The sequence below is a fragment of the Cynocephalus volans genome, chromosome 1 (genome assembly GCF_027409185.1).
Source record: "Cynocephalus volans isolate mCynVol1 chromosome 1, mCynVol1.pri, whole genome shotgun sequence".
Taxonomy (NCBI): Eukaryota; Metazoa; Chordata; class Mammalia; order Dermoptera; family Cynocephalidae; genus Cynocephalus; species Cynocephalus volans.
In genome coordinates, this window is record NC_084460.1 from 119,801,051 (window position 1) to 119,828,424 (window position 27,374).

Genomic DNA, 27,374 nt, shown 5'->3' on the forward strand with positions numbered 1-27,374 from the left:
AGGAATCTATTTCTCTCCCCTCTGTTAATTTAATGATATATAGGCTAATCACTATATAACTTTTAAAAATATCCATTATTAAGACATAAAGTTGGATAAACTGCACCAACCCAAGGCTTAATTCCCAACCTGTGAGCACCCACAAAATCCTCTACTTTTCAGGGCTGGGGATGTATGTAGTGACCACCGCTTCCTGCTCCCATACCTGAGCCATGGTTGGGTGCAGATTGGTGGAGGCTAGAGAAGGACCCAAAGTAAGAATGCTGAGCATAGCTGGTGGGAGGGTTGTATGTGGAACCAGGGAGAGCTGTCAGACTCTGGCTCTTTGTCACCAGCAGTGGGCTGTCATGCTTTCCGGCAAACTACGAACAAAAAGGAATCAGAGTTAAGGATAAAGGCCCTCAGTGGACAGGCACCCAGTACTGCAGAAATGCTGGTAAGAAGCTGGCTTTTGGCAGCAGGCCTGGACTATAGCCACAGCCTGAAGACACAGCATAGCTACCCTCTACATAGCATACAACTTTGAAACCGTGAAGTCCTGCTATACACCACAGCTTCTACACTGGAATCCTTCTAGGTGATTGAACCATGAGTGCTTTATCATGGAGGTAGCACAACAAAGTGCTTAAGACTATGCATGTGGAGTCAGAAGTCAGACTGGGTTTCAAATCTAGGCCCTGTCACTTATAAGCCATTTGGTCCAAACTTTGGGCAAGTGATTTATCTACTCTGTGGCCTCCTTTATAAAATGTCTACCTCACAGAGTTGTGAGAATTAAATGAGATAATGCATGTATTATACATAGCACCATGCCTGGCACATAGAAAGCATTCAATGCATGGTAATCAACAATCAAAATTAAAACCACTAAGAGAGATAGGGGATCCCCCCTAAAAAGAATAGGGACTCTGATCACATTCTAACTGAGGCATTGACTGGAGTATTGGTGACTGGGTGAGTTAATTACAGGCAACAAAATTTTCTTTGTACTACAAAACTTTCTTTATACTGAAGGAAAAAAAAATAATCCCATGTAACACTAGGCCATACTAGGTCTGACACTGTAACCTTGCTCCTGATTCAGAACTATCCCTCTTCTCCCCAGCTCTTTTCAAGCCTTCTTTCAAGGAGATGCTTACTCAGACTAAGGATCCCAAGGGTTTTAAAAAAACATACAGTCCTCCAGTCAAGATGGCAGAATAGATGGTCCCCAGCATCACTCTCTCCCACAAATCTAACAAATTACAACTATTAAAAAGCAATGACTGCCAAGCTGAGGCCACTAGAGCTCAGGGGAAGAGGAGGAGAGACCTACAGACTTCATGAAGGCAGGAGAAGCCACGATGAGAGAAAGACAGACCCGCTCCCACCATTTTGAGCCCTGACCACTGCAAGTCTGGAGTTAATGAGCACGTGGAGCAAGAGCCAGCAAAAGCCACAGCTGTGTCCTTTGGATGAAGTTGTTTGGGTGCAGCGGGAAAAAGGGGGATCTTGGTGGCCCTCAGGCCAGCTAGACCACTAACAGGATTCCCATGGACCCACACAGGAGCGAGAAGCCACAACAACAAAAAAAGGAGCCACTCAGAGGTGAAGACACTTGTGGTGAGTCATCACAAGGGACTGGCGCATGGCCCATCCCATGAGAAGTGTTTGGAGTACAAGCAGTGCAGGGGACGGGCCCACTGGGGGAACATTGGGGCACAGCATGGACAGCTGATCTGTCCTCCAATCAGCACAGGACCACTCATTGGAGACAGGTCAGGAATATAGATCTGCAGGGGGTGTAGTCTGCTGAAAAGTCTCAGGCCCAGACCTGAGTTTCCACACAACCCAGGTGTACCCAATTTCACAAGACCTGGAAGCACATACAAGATCAACAATTAAAACCTGAGCTGCACAGAAAGCCTTCCCCAGGGAATCAGCAGCAAAGCAGCAATTTAGCTAAACTACAGGGCTCATGCTGGTCCCCACAAGAAGTTCCTCCATTTTAGAAGTAAGCAAAGGACAACAGAGTTTAAGTGGTGGGAACAGTGAATAAATAATCCAACACAGAACTGAAAGAAAAAACAAAATACCCACAGACCAGAAACAAAGTTTGATATTAACTAGTAAAGGTCTCACATCACCAAAGAACACCTATAAAACCTAGAAGTACTGGAAGCCCTCTGGGATCCCAAGCCAGGGAGCAGCGAGGGTTGGAGGCCTCAGCTATGCCCCCCAACACCCACAACCAGCCCAGCAATGACCACTGAGCTGCTGCAGGAAGCACCCCAGGCTCCTGAGATGGGGCAATGAGGGGCCAAGGGCTTCAGCCACGCCCCCCAACATCTGCATCCAGCCCAGCAACAACCAAGCCACCACTGGAAGCCCCCTTGTCTCCCCTGCAGGAATGAGAGGGGTGCCGTCGGCCTCAACCACACCCCTGCTCCTTCCTCCTTCTCCCTCCCTATTTCCTTCCCCCTTCCTATTTCCCCCTCCCCAACAACTGCTCTGCAACAACATCTTAGAATGTAAAAAAATAATAATATTAATAAATAAACTTACACACACACACACACACACACACACCCTCCCTTCCTCCCTCCCTCCCTCCCTGGCAAATGGACCTAAGCTTAGACTTTTTACTTAATGAGTATTTAACAGCACCTCCTCTTCTCTCTAAGCATTTTTTTTTTTTTTTTTTAAGCCTTTTGGCTCATAACTGCCTAAGTGAAGAAGTAGTTTGCTATAGAGGGTTACGATCATGGTGAGGTCCAGGGGCCCAGTATAAACATGGATAATTCCTTGTCCCCCTTACCATAGATGCATCAATCTGAGCCAGGAGGCGGGGATTGTTCTGTTCCACTGCTTCTAGGCATTGGAGCATGGCCGTGACGTGGGCGTCACTTAGCAGGAAAGCAGTATCTGGGGAAAGAAAAGCTACCACGGTGATGGAGTCCAACAGGTAAACCTTTAGCCTCCTTATATGGCGCTTGGAGAAGCTCAGGGAAAGAGAGAGAGAGAAGATACAAATGAATTGAGGAGAATCATGCCACTGTGGGGAAAAGGGGAATCGGGGACAAGAAAAGTATAGGAGAGGCTAAGTAATGTGCAGTATAGCAAAGAGGCCAAGACAAGAGGCTTCAAAGTCAGAAAGACACTTCAGAAAGATCCTGGTTCTGGGTGACTCTGGCCAAGTCACCTAACTACCTTGAGCTCTGTTTCTGATTGGAAAACAGAGGTACTACTAATACCCTACTCTGAGGGCTGTAGTAAAGAATAGAGTATAACATGATTGGCACATAGGAAACTTTTAGTAAATGGTACTTATTACCATTGGTTTGTGTGTATGGGAGTAGGGGGAATACCTTAGCATAAAGTTTGATTGTATTTTACAGGGGAGATGAGAGGGAAGACTGGATATGTGCTTCTGAGTAGAATCTCTCTGGCATCAAGTGAAACACATGAGGCCCTGGGGTTACAGGGATATTTCTATAGAGGAATATTGTGGTGGAAGAGAAAGAGGAAGTATAAGAAACAGTCCTGACAAAGTGACCTCTACCCACCTGTGTAGAATTTTCTGATATACTGTCTATCCCCAAGCAGAGGCCGGAGCTGGGCTGAGAGACAGTGGCACTGCAAGCTGTGCTGCAGCCACAACTCTGCAACAGCATGTTCACTCACACCATCAGCATTGCTCTGGCTATTCTCATGCAAGTTGATGAACTGGGAAGCAAAGAGGCATGAGTCAAAACACAAATCCTGGTACGTAATGCAAGATTGAGGCCTAATGACCTGAGAACTAAATTGAGACAGATAAGGAAAGGCAATCAAAGGTATTTTCTTCCAGCTAGCAACTAGAGGATATTGGAGGAGTATGAAGTAAGGGATTAATGGCTTCAGTGCTGGATTGGGCTACTAGAGAGGGACTAAACAGTTAAGATCTGATATACAGCTCCAAAGAGGACAAAGCTGCTACATCTGGCCCTTTATGTTTTAACTCCAAAGAGTATGAATGTTCTGGGGTATTCAGAGGAAGGAAGAACTTGACCTCTTGGCTTCTCTCACAGGGTCCTCTGTTTCAGAAAAGAATGTGACAAAAATCTGGGGGAAAGGATCTAGGAGAAGTGCCACCAAAGATTCTTCACCAAAGAGAAGCCATCTGAGCACCTCTTTCTGGCTCTATCCACAGCATTCTCTGTTTGAAACCTCCTCCTACTTGGCTATTTCTAAAAGTAAGGTCTTATAGCCCAGGATCAGTGCAAAAAATGTATGGATGGCAATTTCAGGCAGCTTCTAAGAGTAAATGATTACAGCAACATATTTTAGAAAAGTTGGAGGAAGCCTTACTGGGAAAAATAAAGTGAGAAGGACAAAGAAAATCTATGTATGAAAATCAACGTACTCTGGTCTTTTCTCACAAAAAAGGCCAGTATGACACTTATCATTTGGTTCCCTGATCATTGAGAAGCAGATTGCTTCTCCTGACATCATCTCAGCAATGAATCTGGCTGTGAGGGTATACACGAAATAAGACTGGCCATGTGTTCACAAGTGTTGAATATGGGTGACACTTTGTTGTTCATTTTGCTATTCTCTCTAATTTTATATATATTTGAAGTTTTCCAAAATAAAGAGTTAAATAAATACATACAGTAATTGGCAGTGATTATTTTAGAACTAGCTATGTAACTTTGGCCAAGTCACCTAATTTCCTTGAGCTCAGTTTCCATGATTGGAAATCAGGGGTACTATGTTGAGTTGAGGAGACAGGAGAGTAGAGTGCTACAATGGTAGCCAAAGCTGTTAGGAACATATTTGGCTCCATTTGATACTGGCCTCCAGAACCTTACATTTCTTTCTAATTGGTGCATCCTCTTTTCTTGAACAGTTGTCAACATATTAGCCACACTACCCCTACTACTTTGGAGAACCTCTCGCCATTTGCCCTGGATTTTGGAAAGCATCAACCTGGTCTCATTATATAAAGATCTTTTGAAGATAACAAAACGTTTTCACCCCTTCCACAGAGGAAAGAAAGTGGCCTCAAGCAATCGGTGTACAAGGTTTATTTTTTCAAGCAAACAACTGTCCCCTCCAAGTCAGTCCTATACGGGTAATCTCCGTTCGTCAGTTAATAGGAAACTTGACACACTCCATCCTTCTAGCCTAGGAGATACTTTCTGACAGAATATCAAACAATGAAGACTTGCAGCTACACTTTAGCATACCAGTTCTTTCACTCTTACCTTCTCCACATGAAGGGCTGAGTGAGGACTGAGCCACCGGATGTCTTTCACAAATTGCCAGTAATCAGTCTGGTGGCAACACATCTGCTGAGGGAACACACAGTGAGCAAAATCACTACCATTTTGAACCAAATCTAGTTCTAGCGTTGACATTCAAAGGGGGAAAAAAAGAATATAATCTTCTCTTGCGTCAACAAAGGTTCTCTGCAGCAATCAAAGGAATACATATATACTCTTACAAAGAATAATCTTTAAAAATAATCTTAATCATTCTTTTGAACATGTAATACATGCATATGATATAGAAGGTATACAGTGAAAATAATCTGTTTTCTACCCCTTTCACTCTACCATTCAGTTACTAAAAGGCAATTCTTAAAACTGGTTTAGAGTTATTTGTTAAAAGCCAGAGATGGATGTCTTCAGTTCCTACGCAAGCAAAATCAAGTAGAAAAAACACCTGCTTTTCTCATGCTACCCAAGTCAGGAAAGGGCTGTATGTAGTCAAAGAAATGGTCAGCCCTAAATAAAATGGTTTCACACTGGAAGAGGTCTAAACATGATAGCAAAATATTTATATTATGAAAACCTAAATGCTGTTTTTTGAGAATCCGTTCTGAGACTACTGGGCAGTTCAAACTCAAAGTAATTTTAAAAAACATAGAATAGCACCAAATATCAAGAGACAGATCAACTGATGGAACAAAACAGCCTAGAAAGAGACCTTAAGATATATCAGAACTTAATATATGACCCAAAAAGCACCTCAGAAATCAATGAACCTCACTTAGACTGGGAAGGTGGAAGTGAGAAATGGCAGTGTCAGATGTATAGGCTCTTTTGACAATTAGCGTCATGAAAACCTTTAGTATTTTGGCAGCAATGTGAGAGAGTTTCTGGTCTCTGGTCTCTAGTTTAGTGGATATTGAGTGGACAGGGATGGGCAGCAGTGAGATATCAACTCCAGCATGTCTCCTGGTTATGTCACTTTTAAGTGAATAGCACCTAAAATTGTTTTCTTTTCTTCAGACAAATTTTAGGCTATTTTAAGCCCTTTAATAAACCGCTTTTTTGTTTGAAAAAAAAAAAAAGAAAGAAGGAAAGAAAGAAAAAATGGATTATTCAACAGTATTCTCAAACAGTGTTGAGACAATTGGCAGGTAGATTCAAAGTAGCTCAATTTAGGTATTCTCCTCAAACCATATACCAAAATAAATTCCAGATGAATTGAAGAGTTAAATATGAAAGAAGAAATTGCAAATGCACCAGGGGAAAAAGAAAAGTAAAGGTACTGGATTTCTGAATAGAAAAAAACTTGCAACATATGCAGATCAAAATGGAAAAGATAGAGGCACAAAATTTAAATTTTTCTATATAACGTAAAAAAACAACATGAATGTTCAGCACTTTTTATAATAGCAAAAAAAATGGAAAAATAAGTAAACAACTTTAGTCAGTAGGGTACCGATTAAATAAATTAGGATACATTCATGCATGTAATATTATATACATATTTAAAATGATACTATATATTTGCTGAAAGAGTAGATAGCTTCCCAATTCTCCTGATCCTGGAAAAGAAGCATTCAAATTGGGTATAGACTACTCTGTAGAATAACAATGCACTTTTACTCCCACCAATGAGTTGTAGTTTACCACGAATCAGTTACTTATGTTCCCAAACCTATTTCTGTCAGTTGTACTTGCTATAATTTCACTTTTAAAGTAATAATGATGCACAGTGATTAAATGACTGTTTATTTATGAACATTAAGTATTATGCTCTGAAAATTCTTTTCAATAAAGTAAGTCACTTGATAAAAGTTAAGACTTGATATCAAACGAGGTAGAGGCAAGACAACTTTCAGAAGTTAGGAAAAAAGACTAAAAATGTAGAAGATTTTATATTCATATTATAGAACCTTTAAATTGCTGGTCCAATATAAAGAAATAGAAAGTGGAAATTCCATATGATATATTATTGGTGCAGTTTATACCAAAAAGATGATGTGGAACTCCATCAGCAGATCCATACTCACAGAAAAGGTTTTGGCCCAATATCCTAAGATTGTTGAACAGATATAAATTTATATGTTTTAAATTAAAATAAAACGTTTGAGTTATGTATGTTACCACTGTTTGATTCCCCTCACTTAATCAGTTAATGATCCAAATCATGTTGTGTAAAAAGTCTTTTCCTGTCTTTATCAAAAAATAATGTGGTAAAATGACAAATGTTTGCACATTGGGGGGAAAAAGTCAACAACAACAACAACAACAATAGATGCTATAAGAGTAAGGGACTACTTACTCCCCCTACCATAATGAAAAGCTACAATAATTAAAACTGAATGGTGATGGCACATAAATAAGGAACAATTCACCATAATAGAAATCCAGAAAATAGATCCAAATGCATAGGAAATTAAATATGTTCCAAATAAATTATAGATGGAATGATTTGAATGTAAAAAATTAAGTCATAAAAGTAATAGAAAAAAATGGGAAACCATTTTTAATAATCACAGAGTAGGGAAGTCCTTTCTAAGCATAACACAAAGCCCAAAAGTCTTAAGAGAAATGATTAATTTGACTTACAAAAAATCAGGTATTTTGGCACAGTAAAAGCCACCATAAGAAACGTCAAAAGACAAACTCGAAACAATATTTGCAACTCACACTACAGACGAAGAACTAATTCCCTTAATAAATAAAGAGCCTTTACAAATCAGTAGGAAAAGACTAACAACCTAAGGAAAATGGGAATAAAACAGGAAAGAGTTCAGAGAAAAAAATTTAATGACTCTTAAAAACATCTTTTCATGCTAAGGGAGAGGTAGCTTTTCATCTATCATTTGGTTTGGTGACTGGCCAGTATCGGGATCTGAACCCTTGACCTAGGTGTTACAAGGCAGCACTCTAACCACCTGAGCTAACTGGCCAGGCCTTCACTTACCATATTGGCAAAGTTCAAAAAGAATAACATCCTGTATTGACAAGGGTATGGGAATCAGATACTTTTATCCATTTCTGGTGAGGGTGTTAATATGTATAACTTCCTGGGAAGCAATTTAGCAACAGCTATCAAAATTCAAACGTATGTACTATTTAACCTAAGAATTCTAGAAATTTATCCTATGATTAAGGGCAAAATGATCTATATACAAGCATTGCATTAATATTAATAGCAAATGATTAGAAGCAATCTAAATATCCTTATCAGGGTACTGGCTAGATAAATTATGGTACATATACATAGTGTAATATTATAAAATGACAGCTATAAAAAAGAATGAAGAAGCTCTTTAGGTAATAATTTGGGATGAATTACAAGATATATTAAGTAAAAAAGGTAAGGTGTAGAATAGTGATTACAGTATGCTATTATTTATATAAAAAACCAGGAGGTGTAGCAAAGGAAATCATTCATATTTGCTTTTATAAGCATAAAAAGTCTTTGGAAGGAACTAGTAAACATGAGTTACCTATGGGATCAGAAGGGAACAAGTCTCTACATTATATGGTTTTATACTTTTTGATTTTTTTTAACCATGTAAAATGTATTGTCTATTCAAAAAAATTAAATATTCTTAAAGCAAGTTACAGAGTGCTATATATACTACAATTTCAGTATTTTTAAAAGCACATACATAGAAAAAAGTATAAGAAAATCTACCAAAATATTCTTTTTTTTTTTTTAAAGATGACCGGTAAGGGGATCTTAACCCTTGACTTGGTGTTGTCAGCACCACACTCAGCCAGTGAGCGAACCGGCCATCCATATATGGGATCCGAACCCGGGGCCTTGGTGTTATCAGCACTGCACTCTACCGAGTGAGCCACGGGCCGGCCCCTACCAAAATATTAAAGAGTGGTTGTTATTACTTGGTGTTGAGATCACGGGTGAAATTTCCTTTTTTCTAAAGTAAATTTTGGGTATTTTCCAAATTTTCAACAAATAAAAATATATTACAAATTTTCAACAAAATAAAATACATATTTCAGAAAAAACACACAGAAGTCTTTTTTGATATTACTGTTATATCTGTGTTGCCAAGAACAGGTTTTCTCTTGGTGGTGGAGAGAGGGGGAATCCTTTAACTTCTCCTATTCGGTTGAGCAATCTCAAGGACTGAGTATCTACACATTTCTAAGCAGCAGCAAAGAGGTTGTCAAATACACCCTGCTTTATTATGGAAGGACTAAAAGGTAGCCCAGATGCAGGCTGTCAAGGAAAATGATATCCCTCTAAGACAAAAGTCATGACGTTAAAGCTTTCCTGAGGTTCTGAGTAATTTAAAAAAAAGAATGCAACTCACATTCCATAACACATCCTTAGGAAAGCACAGAAGAGATATGATCAGCACAGCATTTCCCTGCCCCCACTTCAAGGGCACAACACCCAGAATAGCATTCTGATGACACAGCAGCCTGAAACCTTTGAAAGCCTTAATCTTTAGAGAGGAAATGAAAGAGAAAAACAAGTTCTTGATACAGACTTTAATTCTTAGATCTCTAAAAGGCCAAACAGAGCAGCAGTGAAATTGGCATGGATATTTTGGTTTTTATCCTTCCCACTACAGTCTGTAATTATTCAGTGTGTGTGTGTATGTATGACAGATTTGCCTGGTTTTTGCTCTGCTTCTGCTTACTAACACTACTGCTGTTTTGCAGGTGACCAATACTTTGATATTTTTCATCCTAATGATCAGGTGCTTTTACAGATATTATCACTTTTATTAACTATAATAATATATGTTAATAGTGTTTTGCATTTACCAAGCATTTTTCATTTGAAAATTTCATTGACTTTAAAATTTCATCATGACACATTTTCTCTTTCTGCCACAGATGGTGAAACTGTCTTGTAATATGGTTAAATGATTACAAGACAATGTAAAATTAGTAACAGGGCAAAGAAAAGAACGTATTTGCTGTCAAGACACAAACACTTTAACCACTAAATGGTACCACCACTAATCTGGCAGATATTTTGGTCATCAGCTTGGGAAACTGGTGTTGAGTTTTTGTAAAACATGTTGGTGTGATTCCCAGGTTTCTGGCTTGGAGACTGAGTAGATCAATGCCACAAATTAGTATAAAAAATATCAACAGGAAGGGCAATCTCATGAGAGAAAATAAGTTTAGTTTTGGTCATACTGCACTTGGCCTGTAGGATGGATAGCCAGATGATAACATATAGGAAACAGCTAGTCTTCTGGATCTAGAACTCAGCAGACAATGTCTGAGTTGGGGGTCATCAGTGTATGGGTGATAGTTAAAACAATTTAAGTGGATAAGGTTGCTTCATGAAAATGTACAGAGTAAGAAGAGATAAGGACTTATGGCAGAACCCCATTAAAAAAATTTTTTTTGAAGAGAAAAGAAATTCCAGAGAAAGAAACTGAAGAGTAGTCACAGAGGTAGGACAATGCCTCTGTGAAATTAGAAGATAATGTCATACAAGTCAAAGTATAATAATGGCCACCAATGTTGAACATAAAATGGTGTTCAAAGGAGAAATGTTTACTGGATTTGGTAACCTGGATGTCGTTTTACTAAATTGCAGTGCAAGAGCAACCAGTGGTAAGGACAGAAATCAGATTTCAGTGGGTCAACTTATTTGTTTTACAAGTTCCAGTGTTTCTAATTATTTCTTTCCATAGGACTACATGTAATTGGAAGCTAAAAAAATTAAAAGGAACATTTATTAATTACTTCTTATGTGCCACCAAATGTGCTAGGCAAATTTGTGTGCTATTTCATTTAATTTTTCCATAAAAATTTATTTTATGAAGTAAATACTATTATCCTCATTTTTACAGATGAGAAGGGCAAGGTTCAAAAAAGTTAAGTAATATTATCTAATACCTATGATTGAACAACAACTATGTTTTCTAATGCTTTTCATGTATTATCTCATCTAATTCTCACAACAATCCTATGAGGTGGTTACCAGTGTTATCTCTACATGTTACAAATGAGGAAACAGAAGCATAAAGAGTTATGTAACTTATCCAATACCACATAGTTAATGGTGAAGCTGAGATTAAAATGTGAACAGTGTGACTCAAAGGTCCGTAATTTTAACTACTACGTCATTTTATTTCACAAGGACTTAAGCAATAAGTATGGATTTTGATCTAGGTTCTGTTTGATTCCAAAGACTTTTGTCAGTCTATTACCCAGTGATGCTTCCAAATTCCTAGAATAGGTTTTTAAAACAATGATCATTAAGAATTCCGCTCTTTAATGGAGAAATTTTTTAAATCTTCAAAATTCTTTAAGAAAGAGGACTTCCTCTACAGAACTTACTCTGAATAGAAAAAAATCTAATCTAAGCCAACTTTTCCACTGAATTCTGAAAATATGCAATAGGAACATTTGTTTAAAGACATTGTTCAGAGGTAATGTATACATATGAGGGTACTTCAAAAAGTTTGTGGATCTCAGCTAAAAAAAAAAAGTTTGTGGAAAAATGGAATTAAAAGATCATACAAATCTTTCCATGAACTTCTAGAGAGAGTTATACATTAAATCTTATCAAGTATGAATACATGAACACCAACTAGTTTATTAGATCTTTTCCAATGTGATTGCTAGCTGAGAACAAATTCTGATAAAAGAGAAAGACAAGCTTGACTCAGGGGAAAGGAGTGCCAGGAAAGAATACTAGGCCCTGACATGACAGGACATAAGTGTTCAAGAGCATGTGACTATGCATGTATTTGTGAGGTTTGATTTTCAAAAAGTAGGAGGATACCAAATCCCAGGGACTCACATGACAATTTTATTCAGAACCAAATTTTATTTAAATCACTGCAAATGGAGTAATTGGCAAAAATCATTAAGCATTATTGAAGTCCACTCATTTTCAAAACTCAAAGCTTATTAGAGTGTTTGAGGATATAAAGGAAAAGAAACTAAACATCAAAAAATTTAAATTTTAAAAATCTAAGCTACAATTAAAACTACCATTCATAGCATCAACCAGCATCTACAAAACATCTATAAAGTAATGTTGAAAGGACATTCTAAAAATGACAATACTTTGTAAGTATTTCTCAGGTGTCCCAGAATGTTCCTAAGAAGAAAACTCCAATGACTCATCATCACTGTCCTTATCCTCCCCCTCCTCAACATCATAGCACATACTTCGATAGCTCTTGCTATGTTCTAAGTGCTTTATATATTATACTCATTTGATCCTCAGAACAACCCTAGAGGTAGATAGATACTACCTCATTTTATTGGAGAGGAAACTAAAGCACAAACAGGTTAAGAATCTTGTCAAAGGTTATACAGCTAGTAAATGAAGGAGCTGAAATTTGAACCTAGGCAGTCTGGTTCTACTCTGAACCACTACCTATTAAGTACTTATGGTTAATCCTCCTCATTTCATTTCACCTCTTATTTTCACTAGTCACTTCTACATCTGCTAGAGTTTTTGCTTATATTTTGAGGATGAATTCTCACTACCCTTGCAAGAAAAGTACAGAAATCTGTCTTCCTGTTACTAATTTGATGTCAAGATAGTAATAACAAAAGTCTGAATTTAGGGAACAAGATGAAATTCTAACTCAGAAGGAATCAGAGGAAGAACTGATGATTTTGCATCAGGAAAAAAACTAATACTAATTACACCAGTTTGATCATACCTAAGCAATTAATTATCACTAGATCATACTGGCTTCTTGGCAAAAGGATTTCCCAAATGAAAGTACATTTAATGTAACTGAGCACATGAAGTTTCACCTTCTCATCCTGTAGAAACATTTCCTGGATGGAAGTCAGAGACTGATTAAATACATTTTTGCCTTGGCTTTTTTTCTTGCTTTATTCTACCTGCTTCTGAAAAAACAACATGGTTTTAAACCAAAACTAGGATTCAGAAAAAAAAAGCTTTGGATCTTATGATGGGGAGAGTATCCTGGTGAGCCAATATAAATTACAGGGGTCCTTCTAGGAGGGAGGCAGGAGAGGTCAGAGGGAGAAAAGGTGATGTGAAAGCAGAGAGAGAAATTTGAAGATGCTATGCTGCTGGCTTTGAAGATGGAGTAAGGGGCCAAGAGCCAAAAGAATATAAGAAATGCAGCCCTAAAAGTTGGAAAAGGCAAAGAAATGAATTCTTCTCTAGAGCCTCCAGAGGGAGTGTAGCTCTACAGATACCTTGGTATTAGCCTAGTGAGACTCACTTTGGACTTCTGACCAGAAGAACTGTAAGAAGAAAACTTTTGTTTTAAGCTATCAAGTTTGTAGTCCATTATTACAGCAACAATCGGAAAATAATTAACTACTCTTTTGTTGCTGATTTGCTGTCCTACCCAGCAATTTATTTATTCCATTGACATCTATCATGCAACAGGCACTACGTCAAATGTTCTAGATACAAAAAAAAAAATGTATTAAGTCATAGTCCTACCCACAAGAGCTCACAGACTAGTGGCCTTCATCTTCTCCCTGCCAACTAATTTAATGCGACTATTTCAACCAGTGATTCAGCCAAGAATAGTTCTGCATACCTGGTCATGGATAAGCCCATGATAGAGGATGCTCTGCATATCCCTGCAGAGCCTCTCCAGGCCACCATACTTGGACCAGACGTTGGGGCTGTTGACCGACACCAAACCCTCCACGGTAGTCTTCAAATTACCTAGTAACTGCCAGTGCTCTCTCCTGCAAGGACATCAATTATACCGATGGTTAGTTAACTTTGTTATACCTGATACTGATCATGTCAAACAAAGTCTAAGCCAAGAAGCCTCTTGCCCCACATCCTAACATTCTCTCCCCTATTAATTTTTCACTTGGACATAAGACTCAACTCTGAGAGGATTAAAGTTGTAAAGAACACTAAGATTAAAATCAAAAAACAAGCAAAAAAGCTCACATCTACCTGACACATACTTTGTAAAGCAATTTTCATCCACTATCTCATTTAAGCCTCACATAAGTAGCCTATAACCCTGTGTTTATAAGAGTATGACACATTAAGATCCATTTCTAAACAATGACAGTACATGGGCAATATATAAAAAGATGAGGGCATCAGCTCAGAATCAGATATCTTTTGCCAAACAAAAAAACTAAAAAACTACTTTTTATTCAGTATATTTCCAAGCGCTAAGCACAGCACAATGAAGGACAGAAAATGCTTTCTACACATACTCCTACAGAAAAATTATTGATAAAACTACAAATTGCCCATGATACTTAAGCTAAAGTTGAGACCAAAATGTTTTAAGTTTGTACTGAGCCACTTCGGGACATGCCCCTAAACCAGTCAACTACTGGCTTATTCTCCTAGACCATTTGAAGTATTTTAGTAGAAAATTCTGAAAACTGCTGTCCTAGATAATCTTTAAGTTTCCTCTTAAATCCCCAGAATGTTCCAACACAGCTTCCAACCCAATAAAAACTCAAAACCAACTGCAATTGAATGGAAAGAACTAGATATGCTGAATCAAACTGGATAAGGAAAACATGAGGAGATCAAGTGTCAAATTCCTTTTCTTGGACCCCCAACTGTTATCCTGTGTACTCTACCTTGCCCTTTCATTTCTTATTAGAATACTATTCTTTCCTCTTTTCAGGGACAGTCATGGGAATGGCAATGATTTCTTCAGGAAACTTTCACCATGACTATTTTATATCATTTAAATACTTATGGGATGGGAGGGTCCTGAATTAGAATCCTTTCTTTTTTTTTTTTTTTTTTTTTTTTTTGTCCTTTTCGTGACCGGCACTCGGCCAGTCCTATATAGGATCCGAACCCGCGGCGGGAGTGTCGCAGCGCTCCCAGCGCCACACTCTACCAAGTGCGCCACGGGCCCGGCCCCTGAATTAGAATCCTTTCTATCAGTACTCAAAATTAACCTCTTTTGTACATTTTGTACATTTTCTGAGCTATTTTAGGAAAATGGATGAGTAAAGTAAAGGCAAATAAAATCCACACATAAAATTAAATGAATGAACCTAGGTATAGGTATAGGAGTGCCAAATAAAAAGAGAAGGCCAGATGGGTCTCACTCTGGTCTTTTGCTCTGAAGGGCTTGTGACCAAGAATTTATTCAAATTGGGAGACATTTTCTTAACTTTATGCCATTAAACATTTGAGTCACCAGACTTCCTTTGTTCTATTTCTATACCAGTCCTGATAAATATCTCAAGATCACTAAAATGCCGTTTATTGTTATACTCTGAGAAATTACCAACAGAGAGGCCAACTGATGGCAACTTTTGCTCAGTCACTCTGCAGCTTCTATGTTTTCTCAGGGCTAACTAACCTCTGGTCTGCTTTGACTAACATAGTTTTCACATTCCAACATGTTGTAATCAAGTCTTACAGGCCCAAGAGCCTGTCTGGCTCATCAGATAATTCTGCACATCTGTGTTCTGATTCATTCTATATTCATGCATTCTGTATTGATCTTACAATGTTAACTGTCAAAGAATATCATGATAAATCCAAAAAGCAGACATCAAGTACCCTATCACCCTAGGGCTTTGATTCCAAAATTACACAAAGAACACTGAAATCCTAGAAACTTTGAGCATTCAGATCTAATAATTTTCTCTGGACAAAGCTAAAGAATTTCTCTTCCCCAAGATAAAGTGTCCCTGAGATGCCAAAGCTACAAAAGAATGTGGCTCTTATTCTAAGAAAAACCAATCTATATTTGGTATATGTTCATGTAGAAGAAAAGTAAACTCTTAAAATTTTGATTTACACAGCTAGTATGTTTAGTTAGTGTCTTTACCTTTTTAGGATCCTTTACCCTGATGATACAATTATCACTTTCATAGAGTTGAAATACTAAATTCAATTGAAACCCATGCACAGTGGTTGGATTAATTCAGTCATGTCTGATTTTTAGATGCAAGTAAACAGATCACCATGGAGAAATCAAATATCCTTTCCCTATTATTTAACCTATTTTCAGCAGGTAAGGTCAGTTTTTCCTAGGTTAAATCTGTTTGGTAATAATTATTTGGATGGTATCATTCATTCACATGTAACCTTTATCTGGGAAACATCAACGCCTTTGAAGTACATTAGGTTCAAAGCAGTTCTTGGTGGAGCCACTTCTACAGGTACACAGAATGCTCTCCTTTATTCACTATGTATTAAAAGCATGTCTTTCTAAGCATCTCACTCTTATGCCAAGGAGGAAACAGGCCTGAGTGGCAAGGGACAGCATAATCCATCTCCACCTGAATCATTTTCATCAACTCACAGTAAAGCCAGTCTCAGAATAAAATCCCAACTATTTCTTCTGGGAGGATTGTGACCATGTTCCTCCTTTAAAGAGAAATAAGGAATTGCTTAAGTGACTCAAATAGTATGTCTGATGAAAAACAGTCTTCGTAAATGCTAACGCAGTCTTAAGCTTGCCAAATTATAATAAGCGACACTCAAGATTAAAACAAAAAAGTTATAAACAAGTGTTATTTTTTTTTAAAGTATTACAAAGTAGTCACTCTGAACCTGTTCTGGTTTTGGCATCTGCCCGGTTAGCAAAACATTAAAAAACAAAAATTTTAAAAAAAAGTGTTATACCATATAACTAATATATAAGTAAAATACAATTAATCACAAAAAATAAGTGAAATATACAACAAATAATAAATAAGCAAAAGTACTGTGCAATTGCAAAGTGAGATTCAACGTAAGAAATATATTTGGGGATATTTTCAATCCCCAAGAGGTCTTTGTAATGGTAAAAGGAAACAGCTTCAGCTTATTGGCATATCCCTTCCACAGTGTGCTGTTTATCCGGAAAGGGTTATGGTATCATTACCTGAGATCATAGCTGAAGATCAGGTTGTCCCAAGTTAGGTAACGATTTGATCCCTGAAGTAGGGGGAGAGAAGTGTGACAGCCATATGATGGGATATCATGAAAGAATTAAAATTTTTTTATCAAAAAGAGTTTCCAAAGCTAATGGCTAGCATGTTAAAGTATGAAAAGCAGAGTGTAAAATTATATTTATGATCTTAACTTAAAAATACTGAAAGAAATGATAGTTAATAGTGAATATGTTAATATCATCTTTGATGATATAAGGGGAATTTAGAGAAAAGAAGAACTGTTTCTCTTCTCTAGGCCTTCCCCGAGATTAGTAATTAATAAAGGATCGATAATCTGAACAAAGTTAGCAAACAAGAAGCTGGAAAGCACCATAAAGGATTTTTTTTTAATATCCAAGTACCAAGGACTTCTTACACTGAAAGACACTGGTTGGGCAAACCCCTGGGGCTTTTAATGTCGGAAAGCACTTCCTGGAAAGAAGTAATGGGTTCCTTCTTAAGGTAGAGAAAAACCCAATCAAGTGAAATAATTATTAGTAACACTAAGGTAGCAAAAGACTACCAAATTTAATTTGTAATTTGTGATTAATTTTTCTTCTTATCTGGCTACATATTTTGTTTTTAATTACACAGTATTTAACTTGTAGACTATACACACACACATATATAAAATATTTAACTACATAGTTAAATACTTATGCTGAGTTTTTAATAAACAATATACATATAGAAAAAACATACTTGGGGGAGGGGGGGAGGGAGAAGGGAGGGAGGTTTTGGTGATGGGGAGCAATAATCAGCCACAATGTATATCGACAAAATAAAACTTAAAATAAATAAATAAATTAATTAATTAATTAAATTAAATAAAAAAAAGAAAAAAGAAAAAACATACTTGACTCTATCATATAGTTCCTCAGCTATGGGGCACCTGGGAGAACCTAACCATTGGCTAGTTCTATCCCTTTAATGGCTGACAACAGAATCTTAATTCCTAGCCATGCTTTGTAACTTTGTACCTATTCAAGAAATACCTCACCAGTCACACTACATTTGAATGATATTGAATGTTATTAAACTTCAACAACAAGTAGATTTAACAAAAGGAAAAAAAATTCCTTGTCAGAAAACTAACCACTACACAAACTCCTGAGTATAAAGCTCAAAAATTCCCCATCATGTGGCCCCAATCTAAATACCAACTTTATTGCTCAATACTTCTCAATCTGAACATAGTCACCCTCCTCTATCACAATCTATTTCAAGCACGCCAACCTCACTCCTACTTCATTGACTTTATTCATGCAGACCTCTCCACTCGGAATGACTCTTCTTTTCTCACCCCATTCAGGGATTCAGGTTCAGCTCTCCTCTCAAGAGGTTTTAAATAATCTGACACACTATAACTAGAACCCCCCATAGGATATGCTGTCAATAGACCATTCTTCCTAATAATATTTAATATACAGCCAAACAATAACAACCACAATTATTTGAAGTTGATACAACAAGCAAACAGAAAGGACATTGTTGGGGGGGAGGGGGGAGGGAGAAGGGAGGGAGGTTTTGGTGATGGGGAGCAATAATCAGCTACAATGTATATCGACAAAATAAAATTAAAAAAAAAAAAAAAGAATAATAAACACACACACACACAAAAAAAATATACAGCCAAACAAAAAGATAGTAGGAAACTATGATATTAATACCCAGGCTGTATTCAATGCAAGAATTATGTAAAAAGACAAAGGGAATAATGAAGATATAGCTTTAATTAATTTTTAAGTTTCTAATAACATGGCTTCAAATATATAAAACAAAAATATATATATCTATACACATGTGGGTATCAAAAGCTGCAGAAAATACAAAACAAACAGGAAAGTGAAAATGGAAAGGAAAAAACAATGGTGATGGGAAATTTAACATTCCAATTGTGAAAACCAAAAGTAAAAAAGTGATTAGAAGAGCTGAATAATATACAATTAATAAGTTGTTCTATTACATCTGGAAAGCTACATCCTGAAGAACACCGTTTTAAAGTACCCATAGAACATTCACAAAAACTGGCCTTGTACTAAAGTACAAAAAAAGTCAATAAATCCTCCAAAGTAGAATTAGTACAGACCATATTCTCTGACCAGAAAGCAATAAGACAGTGAGTAAACAACAAAAATAGAACAAACAAATAGAAAAGAAAAGGAAAAAAAAAAAACCTTTGGAAAATGTAAAACTCTCTCTTAAAAGCCTCTTGAGCAGGCAAAAAGAAATCATGGTCTTAAAGGAGGGTGGACGAATGGCATATAGCTCTTATTGCTTCCTTCTCAAAAGCATCCAAATGAGAGATCTCATTGAGAGACTGTTTTATAAACCTTTAGAAATGATGGGATTCTGCTGAGTATTATCTAGTCAAGAATTAATCACCTCTTCACTCCTATAATCCAGCAGGGTTCCTGTGAGTTTTGTTGGCAGAGGCTATGGCCCCACAAACATTCAGAGATAGCTTGTCAAGTCCCTGTTTAGTTACTACAATTTATAATTTCCTTTAATAATATTTCCTCCTCCTAATCAAATGTGGATTAAACTGCAAGTGAGTTTGAGCCAGAAGAACTAAAAACATGTAAGCAGGCTGCTATAGTTGTTTCCAGAAAAAATCAACATTAAAGTCTATAACAGCAGTGTCCAACTGAACTGCTGGAAATGCACTGTACAATATGGCAGCCATTAGCCATTGTGGTTATTAAGCACTTGAAATCTGAGTGGTGTGACTAAGAAACTTAAATTTTAAATTTTATTTAACTTTAATTTTAATTAATTTAATCCTTAATTACCACACGTGGCTAGCGGCAATCATGTTGGACAGAGCAGGTCTATAATCAGATAGATTGGTGAAACTTGTTGAGCAAATTTTTTTGTTTAAAAGATGGAAGAAAAAGGAAAAAAAAAATTCCATTTAGTGGAAGAAGTGATAAATCTATACAAAGCAGAAAGCTGTGTGAAGAGAGAATATTGAAAAGAGCTTTATGGTTAGGGTCCCTGCAGCCAGCTGAAACACCCTCCCCCCTCCTGGGTTCTGGTAAAAGCGGTTTTCCTAAAGGCTTCAAGAGCATGTTTCTGTGCTTTTTTGTACTAATAATTGAACTAGCGTGTGGACTGTTCAAAAATCATGTCATTGCTACCAATTCTATATAAACTGTAACCCCCTACTATGATCGAAGGGAAAAACGAAAGAAATGGAAGAAACAGGACAAGAAGATAAACGTAAAGTGAAAATGAATAGTGAGAAAGGGAAAAAAAAGAGATCCTTTCAATGGCAACAGTACCACTGGCAACTGCCCAACTGTAAGCACCATGACCAAATTGTTAATGTTTCATTTCTTGAACAAATATTCATTGAACAACAACTATATGTCAGGCACTATGTTAGGCACTGTAATTATGATTTAAAGAGGGAGAGTCCCCATCTCTCAGGGAATTCAGAATGTAATGGGGAAAATGGGCACTCACATATCTATGCTATGAAGTGAGTAGTGCTATAATAGAGAGATGGAAAAGGACAAGTTAGGGATGGCTTCTAAAAGAAAATCATTTAAAGGATGACTAAGCTCTCCGGGCAAAGAGGGTGATATTGCAGGAAGCAAGAATGAGAAGGATGAGAAGGATGTGAGAGTGGGTGAATGCCATGGTTTTGTAACAGGAAACTTCATAGGAACTAAAGTATAGACTGAATACTGGGGTAAGGAGTTTTGACTATATTCTATTTTCAATGGGAAAACCATTGAACATTTCTGAGCAAAATACGATAGTAACTTTGTTTCTGAAAAATTAAGCTAGTATCAGTGTGGAAGCTGTCCCGAATTGAGGGACTAAATTCAGATTGGAAGATTAGTTAGGAGGTTACTGAGATAATCCCCAATGAAAGATAATAAGGATCTGCATTGAATATATTGTTTATATTTGCCCCAAATTCATGTCCTTGTATTTTGGTAACAGAACCCGGATTTCCACACAAGAGTCACCCCCTACCACTTACTCTGGTCCATGAGGTTCAAAGAAGTTCTCATTCTACCCTAGGATCCAGGGTTGGGCTCATAATTTAGGCCTGACTGAGCAGCATATTCCATTCCTGATAATAAGAACAGGAACATAACTCAAGTCGGTCCAAAAAGAGTCAGCCCCAGAATTTTTGCTATTGCTAGTGGGATGGCATCCTGTTATTTGCTGGGATTGCGAAGCTTGGCATTACTAAGGTTTATCATATAAAAATGTCTGTTTGAGGCCAACGCTGCCACAGGGCCTGCCCAGGGTCCTGAGGTCTGGAGGCCAGGGACTTACCCCTCCTCCTGAAACCAGGCACACCTGCCACCGCCACAGGGCCCACCCAGTGTCCTGAGGCATGAGGCCGGGGATGACCCCTCCTCCCACATCCAGGCAAGGAGCACGCCAAAAACACCACTTCTTCATGGGTGGCCCACCACATCCACCACAATAGCCATGGCTGCCACAAAAGTGGCTAGATGCCACAACCACCATGCAGATGGCCTGCCAGCCACTCGAGTCATTGACACAAGGAGAGTCACCAGTAGAGACCAAAGAAAAGAAGAGGATTTCTCTCTCCATAAAGCCCATTCCAGAGTGAAAGAAGAAGCATCCACACTACGATAATAGTGGGGGATCTGAACACACCTCTCTTAGTACTAGACAGATCATCCAGGCAACAAATCAACAGACTAACCCTTACTCTTTCAGAAGGAGAAAAGAAATCTAGGATTATCAGAGGTGGGAGGAGAAAGGAAGAGGGGGATGGAGAGAGATTTAATAAGGGGCATAAAGAATAAGTACAATTTGCAATAATGTATATGCTAATAATATTGATTTGATCAACATACATCAAGGTTGAACCCCCAAAATATATATAATAAATTGTGATTCAATTAAAAAAATTAAATTAAAAAAAACAAAAAACAAAGTCTGCCTGAGAACAAAACCAATATATCGGGAAGCAGAGCCCAGAAACAGGGACAATTTTTGACTCTGAGCATCTAAATTTGGCCATGCTTGAAGCAATACTACACTCTGTATATTTGAGTAACAGAAACCATTATCATTGCAAATGGAGAGAAAAAGAAGTCTTCAAGAGAAAAATCAGGAACAGAATTCATAGAACCTGGTGAGAGACTACTTGCTTGGATACAGAAAATGAAGAAGAGGGAAGTATCAAATTTCACTATGAGGCTCTGGCTTGGTTGACTGAGTGGAAAATGCTGTTAATTGAGATAGAGAAGAGAGATCTTGGTCAGCGGAATGAGCTTAGTTTAGAGACACAAAAAAAATATCTTACAGCTTGAATTCTCACTCCATCTGGATCACAGCAGCGCATGTATCTGAGTTCCAAGCTCAAATGTATACTGCATAGCTCAGGACGGTCTAGGGTGACAGAGCAATGCTAGAAGGACCATTCCTTTAACTGTTCAGTAGTTTTACCAGACAACTTCCAAACAACCTAGGGAAAGTTAAGTATCATCCCTAAGCACTACAGCATTCTGCTAGACTGATGGAAAACAACAGGAGAACCTATGACATAACTACACACTCAGGGTGAAATTAAAAGCTAGGCCTATACCCCCATCCCCAATGTGCTCAACTCATGGAAGGAGGAAGAACAAGCTATACCATTGCAAATAGTAACCTGTGGACCACACACCCACCTTATTTCAAGAAAACTGAGGAGGGGATGGAAGTAGACATTTTTTTGCACTTAGTACATACCAGGCACTCTGTGAGGAGTTTTAGTCACATTATTTTATCAAATCCTCACAACCTCCCAGGAAGGAAGGCATTATTCTTCCCACTCAGACAGGATAAGTAGGTTGACCAAGCCAAGTTAAGCACAGGAGCTAGGATTCAAATGCAGGTCTGTCTAGTTTCAAAGCTTATGCACATTTAACTATATCAACTCTTTTCAGAAAATATATTGAAAAGTTTTATCCTTCATGTTTAAAAATGGTGCCATCTCATCAAGAAGACTTTCTGAATTGGGTCTTTTATTGGCCACAGAAAGGTTATGTTTGCAGTGACCCAGCCACAACACCTCAATTCTCAGGCACAAAGCATGTATTCAGGCACAAGACATATATTTATCAGTTGTTTCTCTGAAGAGGAGGAGGACATCAGTACCACGACGCCTCATTAAACAACACATTCTGAGTTAACCAGCCACCAACAGGGAATGAGCCTATAACAACAATATGAGTGACTTTGTGGGGATAATCCCACTGCTGAAATTAAGTTCTAAATAAAGTTATTTGGTTAAGAGGCAAGCATAAAAAACAATAATAGAAAGGAAAATATATCTGCAAAGGAGCTGTTCTACTGGCCTGAATGACGGGCAAAGAATGCTATAAAATGTATTCACTATCTCATACATTTCGTTGTCACTGTATTAACATAGTGAGAAGCAGCATAGTGTAGGTATTAAAAGCAGACTCTGGAGCCAGACTGCCTGGGTCTGAATCCCATTTCCCCCAGGGATTCACTGCATGACCTTAGCAAGTTACTTACCCCATCCAAATCTCAGCTTCCTCACCTGTGAAATGGTGATAATAATAATACCTACCTCATACAGTTGTTATGAGAACTAAATAAGTTAATATTTGTAAGGCTCTTAAAATAATGCCTGGCATGTGGTAAATAAGTGTTTGCTGAATACTTTAAACAAATAACTAACCCAGCTCCAGCTAGATGGGGAAGAAATTTGAACTTGAATTTCTGACCCAACCTCCTCCACATGAACTGGTAGGTGAAAATCAAAAAAATCCTAAAACTTGTTTAGAATTTACATGGAACTTTTTTACAAGAAGCATTTTACAGACATCTGGAGGAAGAATAAATAGCCAAATATACATAAGCAGAAACTGAAACATGGAAAAGGGAAGATGTTTGGTTCTACTTAGAACACACCATTCATAGATCTCAGGCAGTGACCCCAAAATCCTGTCAGTCCAGGTTTTGTACAGCAGGCCTCAGGCTACCTATGCACATAAAAGTGGAGTCACCCTTAAAACAGCCAAGTCTTCACCCAAGAACATCTCATTTATCTCCCTCTGTTGATAATTTCTCAGAGATAAATATCCTGCCTTCAATCTTTGGACCCCAGCTGCTCCTGAGACCATCACTATATCTGAAACTGTTTCTAAATGTAAAGCAAGGCTCCCTTTCGGACACATTCCTGCTCTAACTTGTCACCATTCCAGTCTCTTAAGAGGTTAGGACCACAATTATTCATTATTTATTTATTTATTTTTAAAAGATGACTGGTAAGGGGATCTTAACCCTTGACTTGGTGTTATCAGCACCACACTCTCCCAAGTGAGCCAAGCGCTGGCCCTAGGACCACAATTATTAATGAAGCAAATCCTAAATACGGGAAGCACCTCTACAAAGTTCAATTCATCATTTAGTAAAAGTAGTTTTTAAAATCTTAAATCCTCTAATTTCTAGAAGATATGAACTTTCTGACAACAGTTCCATATAAATAAATGTGAACTTGCTTGGTTTGCACTGTGAGGAAGAAGTGAAAGGTTTGAAAAGGAAATGACAGAAGTCCTACCACTTTCTGACAGGGATCCAGCATTGACAAAGGGCACGCACACAATTTCTGGTCTCATCAGTAAGCCCCAAACCCCACCCCACTGCCATTACAATCTCTCACTTTCATCCATAGGCCTTCCTTCTCCACAGTCATCCCTGCCTACGCTTCTTCTTAGACCATTCATAATCCCTAACCTTTGCTCCATCACCCTCTTAATATTGGCCCGACTTGCTGTCACCGCAAATTACAGTCAGGCACCAGCCTTGTGCCCTGCTCCTATCTGTAGACTCTTGGCCTATAAAATCTGACTTCAGCACCTCAGTCCTTTTCTCCCAGACTGTCAGTATCCACCTCCTCTCCAAAAGTCTTGGATCTGAGCTACACCCTTTTCTGCTCCCCGTGCTCTCAACAAATCCTACCCCTCGTCTCTCACCCTAAGCCCATTCCCTCGTCCTATCCACGCCCTGCCCGTCCCTCCTTTCAGAAATTCTTTCCGAACAAGTCTCTCGCAGCAGTCGCCTTCAGGTCTGTCGCTCCCGACACTTCTCCCCTCTCCGAGCCCTATCAAGCCTCCCGGTGCTTCGGCGCACTCAATCGCCCGCGATTCCCCGGCCCTCTCCCAGCCCACCTGCTCTCCTTCGGCAGGAGCTCCTCAGAGCCGCCAAGCTCCATTCCCGCGCCTTCCGGCCGCATCCGGGACTGCAAGGCCGCCTCCTCGCTGAAGAGAGGCGTCGTCCCTGCCGCTTCTCCCCTCAGGGCTCGCGGAGCCCCCTGAGGACGGAGGAAGGACCCACAGCTGGTGGGCTCGGGGTGATGCACTACACCGGATGGCGGCAGCGTTAGTGACTGCTGCCTCAGCTGCGGCTTCTAGCTCCGACACCCCCCACTTCCGGCTCCAAGAACTACGACTCCCAGCAAGGTCTTCGAAGACCTGGCCGCTCCCAGCATGCACCGTCCTATCCAATCCGAGGCCGCGCTCGTGACGAACTACAGATCCTGGCGGCGTGCTTGGCAGGCTTGCACCCGGCCGGGAACCGGGATCTGAAGTGCCTGCTACAGCTAGTCTCAGGTCCGTACCCGTGGGCACTCTTACACACTCCTGTCACACTTCACACTGGGAGCCGGACTCAGGTCAGAGGTGTAGACTAGGAAAAAATGCTGGTCTAATGCGAGTACGATTAACGCCACTTCAGCCCACCCTAGGTTAACACTTGGTGGTGGTGTTTGGAGACCTCATGCATTTAAACGAAGAGCTCACAAACTGAAGAGCACAGGTTGATTTGGGATTACAGAAGAGCAGGATGGAAAGGCTTTTGAGGAATGTTTCCTGGAGGATTGATGTCAGAACAGAGTTTTTAAGGATGAGAACAAATTAGCCAGGAGAAAAACGGAAGAGAAGGTGGAGAGAGCAGCACAGGCAGAAATGAGGAAGCATGCTGATTTGGGAACTGCTGGTTCTGAGTAGTAATCAGAACTGGGGACGGGTGGACAACAGAATGGTGTAGACACTCTGGTGCAAGGTCATGAAGTGCTATTTTAAGGAGTTTGGGTTTTACCCTGAAAACAATTAGCAAATCAAGGATATGCAAATCAAGAAGTGATTTTATTAAACCTGATGAGAAAGCTAATTTTGACAATGTAGAGAGGGAATGGGGCATTTCCTATGTTGGAGGTAAGCATGGAAGAATAGAGAAGTCCTATTAGGAGCCAAACAGGTAATGTCAGTGAGCAAAGTGAGCCAGTTGTAAGAAACAACAGAGAATGGCAGAAACTCTTTGAACTGGAAAGCCCATGCCTCATCCGAGAAGGAAAGTCTCACCTTAGCTGTAACCGAATGTTGCTGAATGGGCATATGGGCATAGGGTTGCCAGATATTGTGATTTTTCAAAAAAAGTTGGAATCTGCATTTTTAAGTACAATTTTCAAATGTTTAAATGTTGGCAACAAATTTTTAAAAATTTAAGCATTGCACAGGCTGAACAAAGCTTGTCTGTAGGCTGATAGTGGCCCTTGGGTTGCTAATTTGCAAGCCCAGGTCTAAACTAGAGCAGTGGCTATAGAGAACAAGGAGGTTCAGATTAGAGCAATGTTAAGGCAATAGAATCAGCACCACTCTGAAAGACAAGATATGGCAAGTGAGGGAGATGGAGAGACCAAGGATAACTCCATGAAAAACTAATGACTCCATTAAAAATAACATGGCTTTTAGGAATTTTCAAACTTGAGAATTTTTTTGTGTGTGAATTAAAAGTGAAATGAAAGAGACTTAATGCAACTTATGATTTCATTTATATAAAAAATATTCTTTGTTCAAACTTTCTCATATTTTTCTACTACAGGATTATACTTAAGAAAGGGGCAGTGTTAGTCATTGGGATTTCACTACCTTCTGTTTCTAGAAATGTATGAACTTCATTTTTTGGCATAGAGTATAAACCCAAATTAATGTGACATGATCTTAACATACACTTACATGGAAGTCAGTCAGCTTTATCAGGAAATCCTAAAACTAGTAATAGTCTGTAAAACAAGGATTCTCTTCATATGTTCAAGTTTGGGTTTATATGTATTGTGTTTTTTTTTAAAGTAATTAATAAACATGACAGGAATCTACATTAGCCATGTATTCACTGACCCGTCCCCATCCCTCTGCGTTCCCTCATCACAAGTTGCCAGAATCCTGAATCCCTCCCTTCTTTATGATTCCATTGCTTACTGTGTTACATAGTTTCTTTGCATCTATC

At 38.6% G+C, this 27,374-nt stretch overlaps 1 protein-coding gene across 9 annotated transcripts in view; it reads right to left on the minus strand.

Annotated features, from left to right (window-relative positions):
* The window catches only part of RUBCN (rubicon autophagy regulator), a 50,194-nt gene extending 24,687 nt beyond the window's left edge, over positions 1 to 25,507 (minus strand). For 3 of the 9 annotated variants that reach the window (XM_063106205.1, XM_063106187.1, XM_063106247.1), the window contains exons 1-6: positions 25,259 to 25,507; positions 13,751 to 13,904; positions 5,229 to 5,312; positions 3,546 to 3,705; positions 2,798 to 2,904; positions 206 to 362 (exon numbers count right to left, since the gene is read on the minus strand). In XM_063106205.1, coding sequence (XP_062962275.1) covers positions 206 to 362; positions 2,798 to 2,904; positions 3,546 to 3,705; positions 5,229 to 5,312; positions 13,751 to 13,904; positions 25,259 to 25,323 — 727 coding nt within the window. In that variant the 5' untranslated portion in view covers positions 25,324 to 25,507. Of the gene's footprint in view, positions 1 to 205; positions 363 to 2,797; positions 2,905 to 3,545; positions 3,706 to 5,228; positions 5,316 to 13,750; positions 13,905 to 14,124; positions 14,174 to 25,258 lie in introns of those variants that run through there. The other 6 variants (XM_063106195.1, XM_063106179.1, XM_063106213.1 and 3 more) reach the window with 5 other exon arrangements.
* Between the last annotated feature and the right edge of the window lie 1,867 nt (positions 25,508 to 27,374).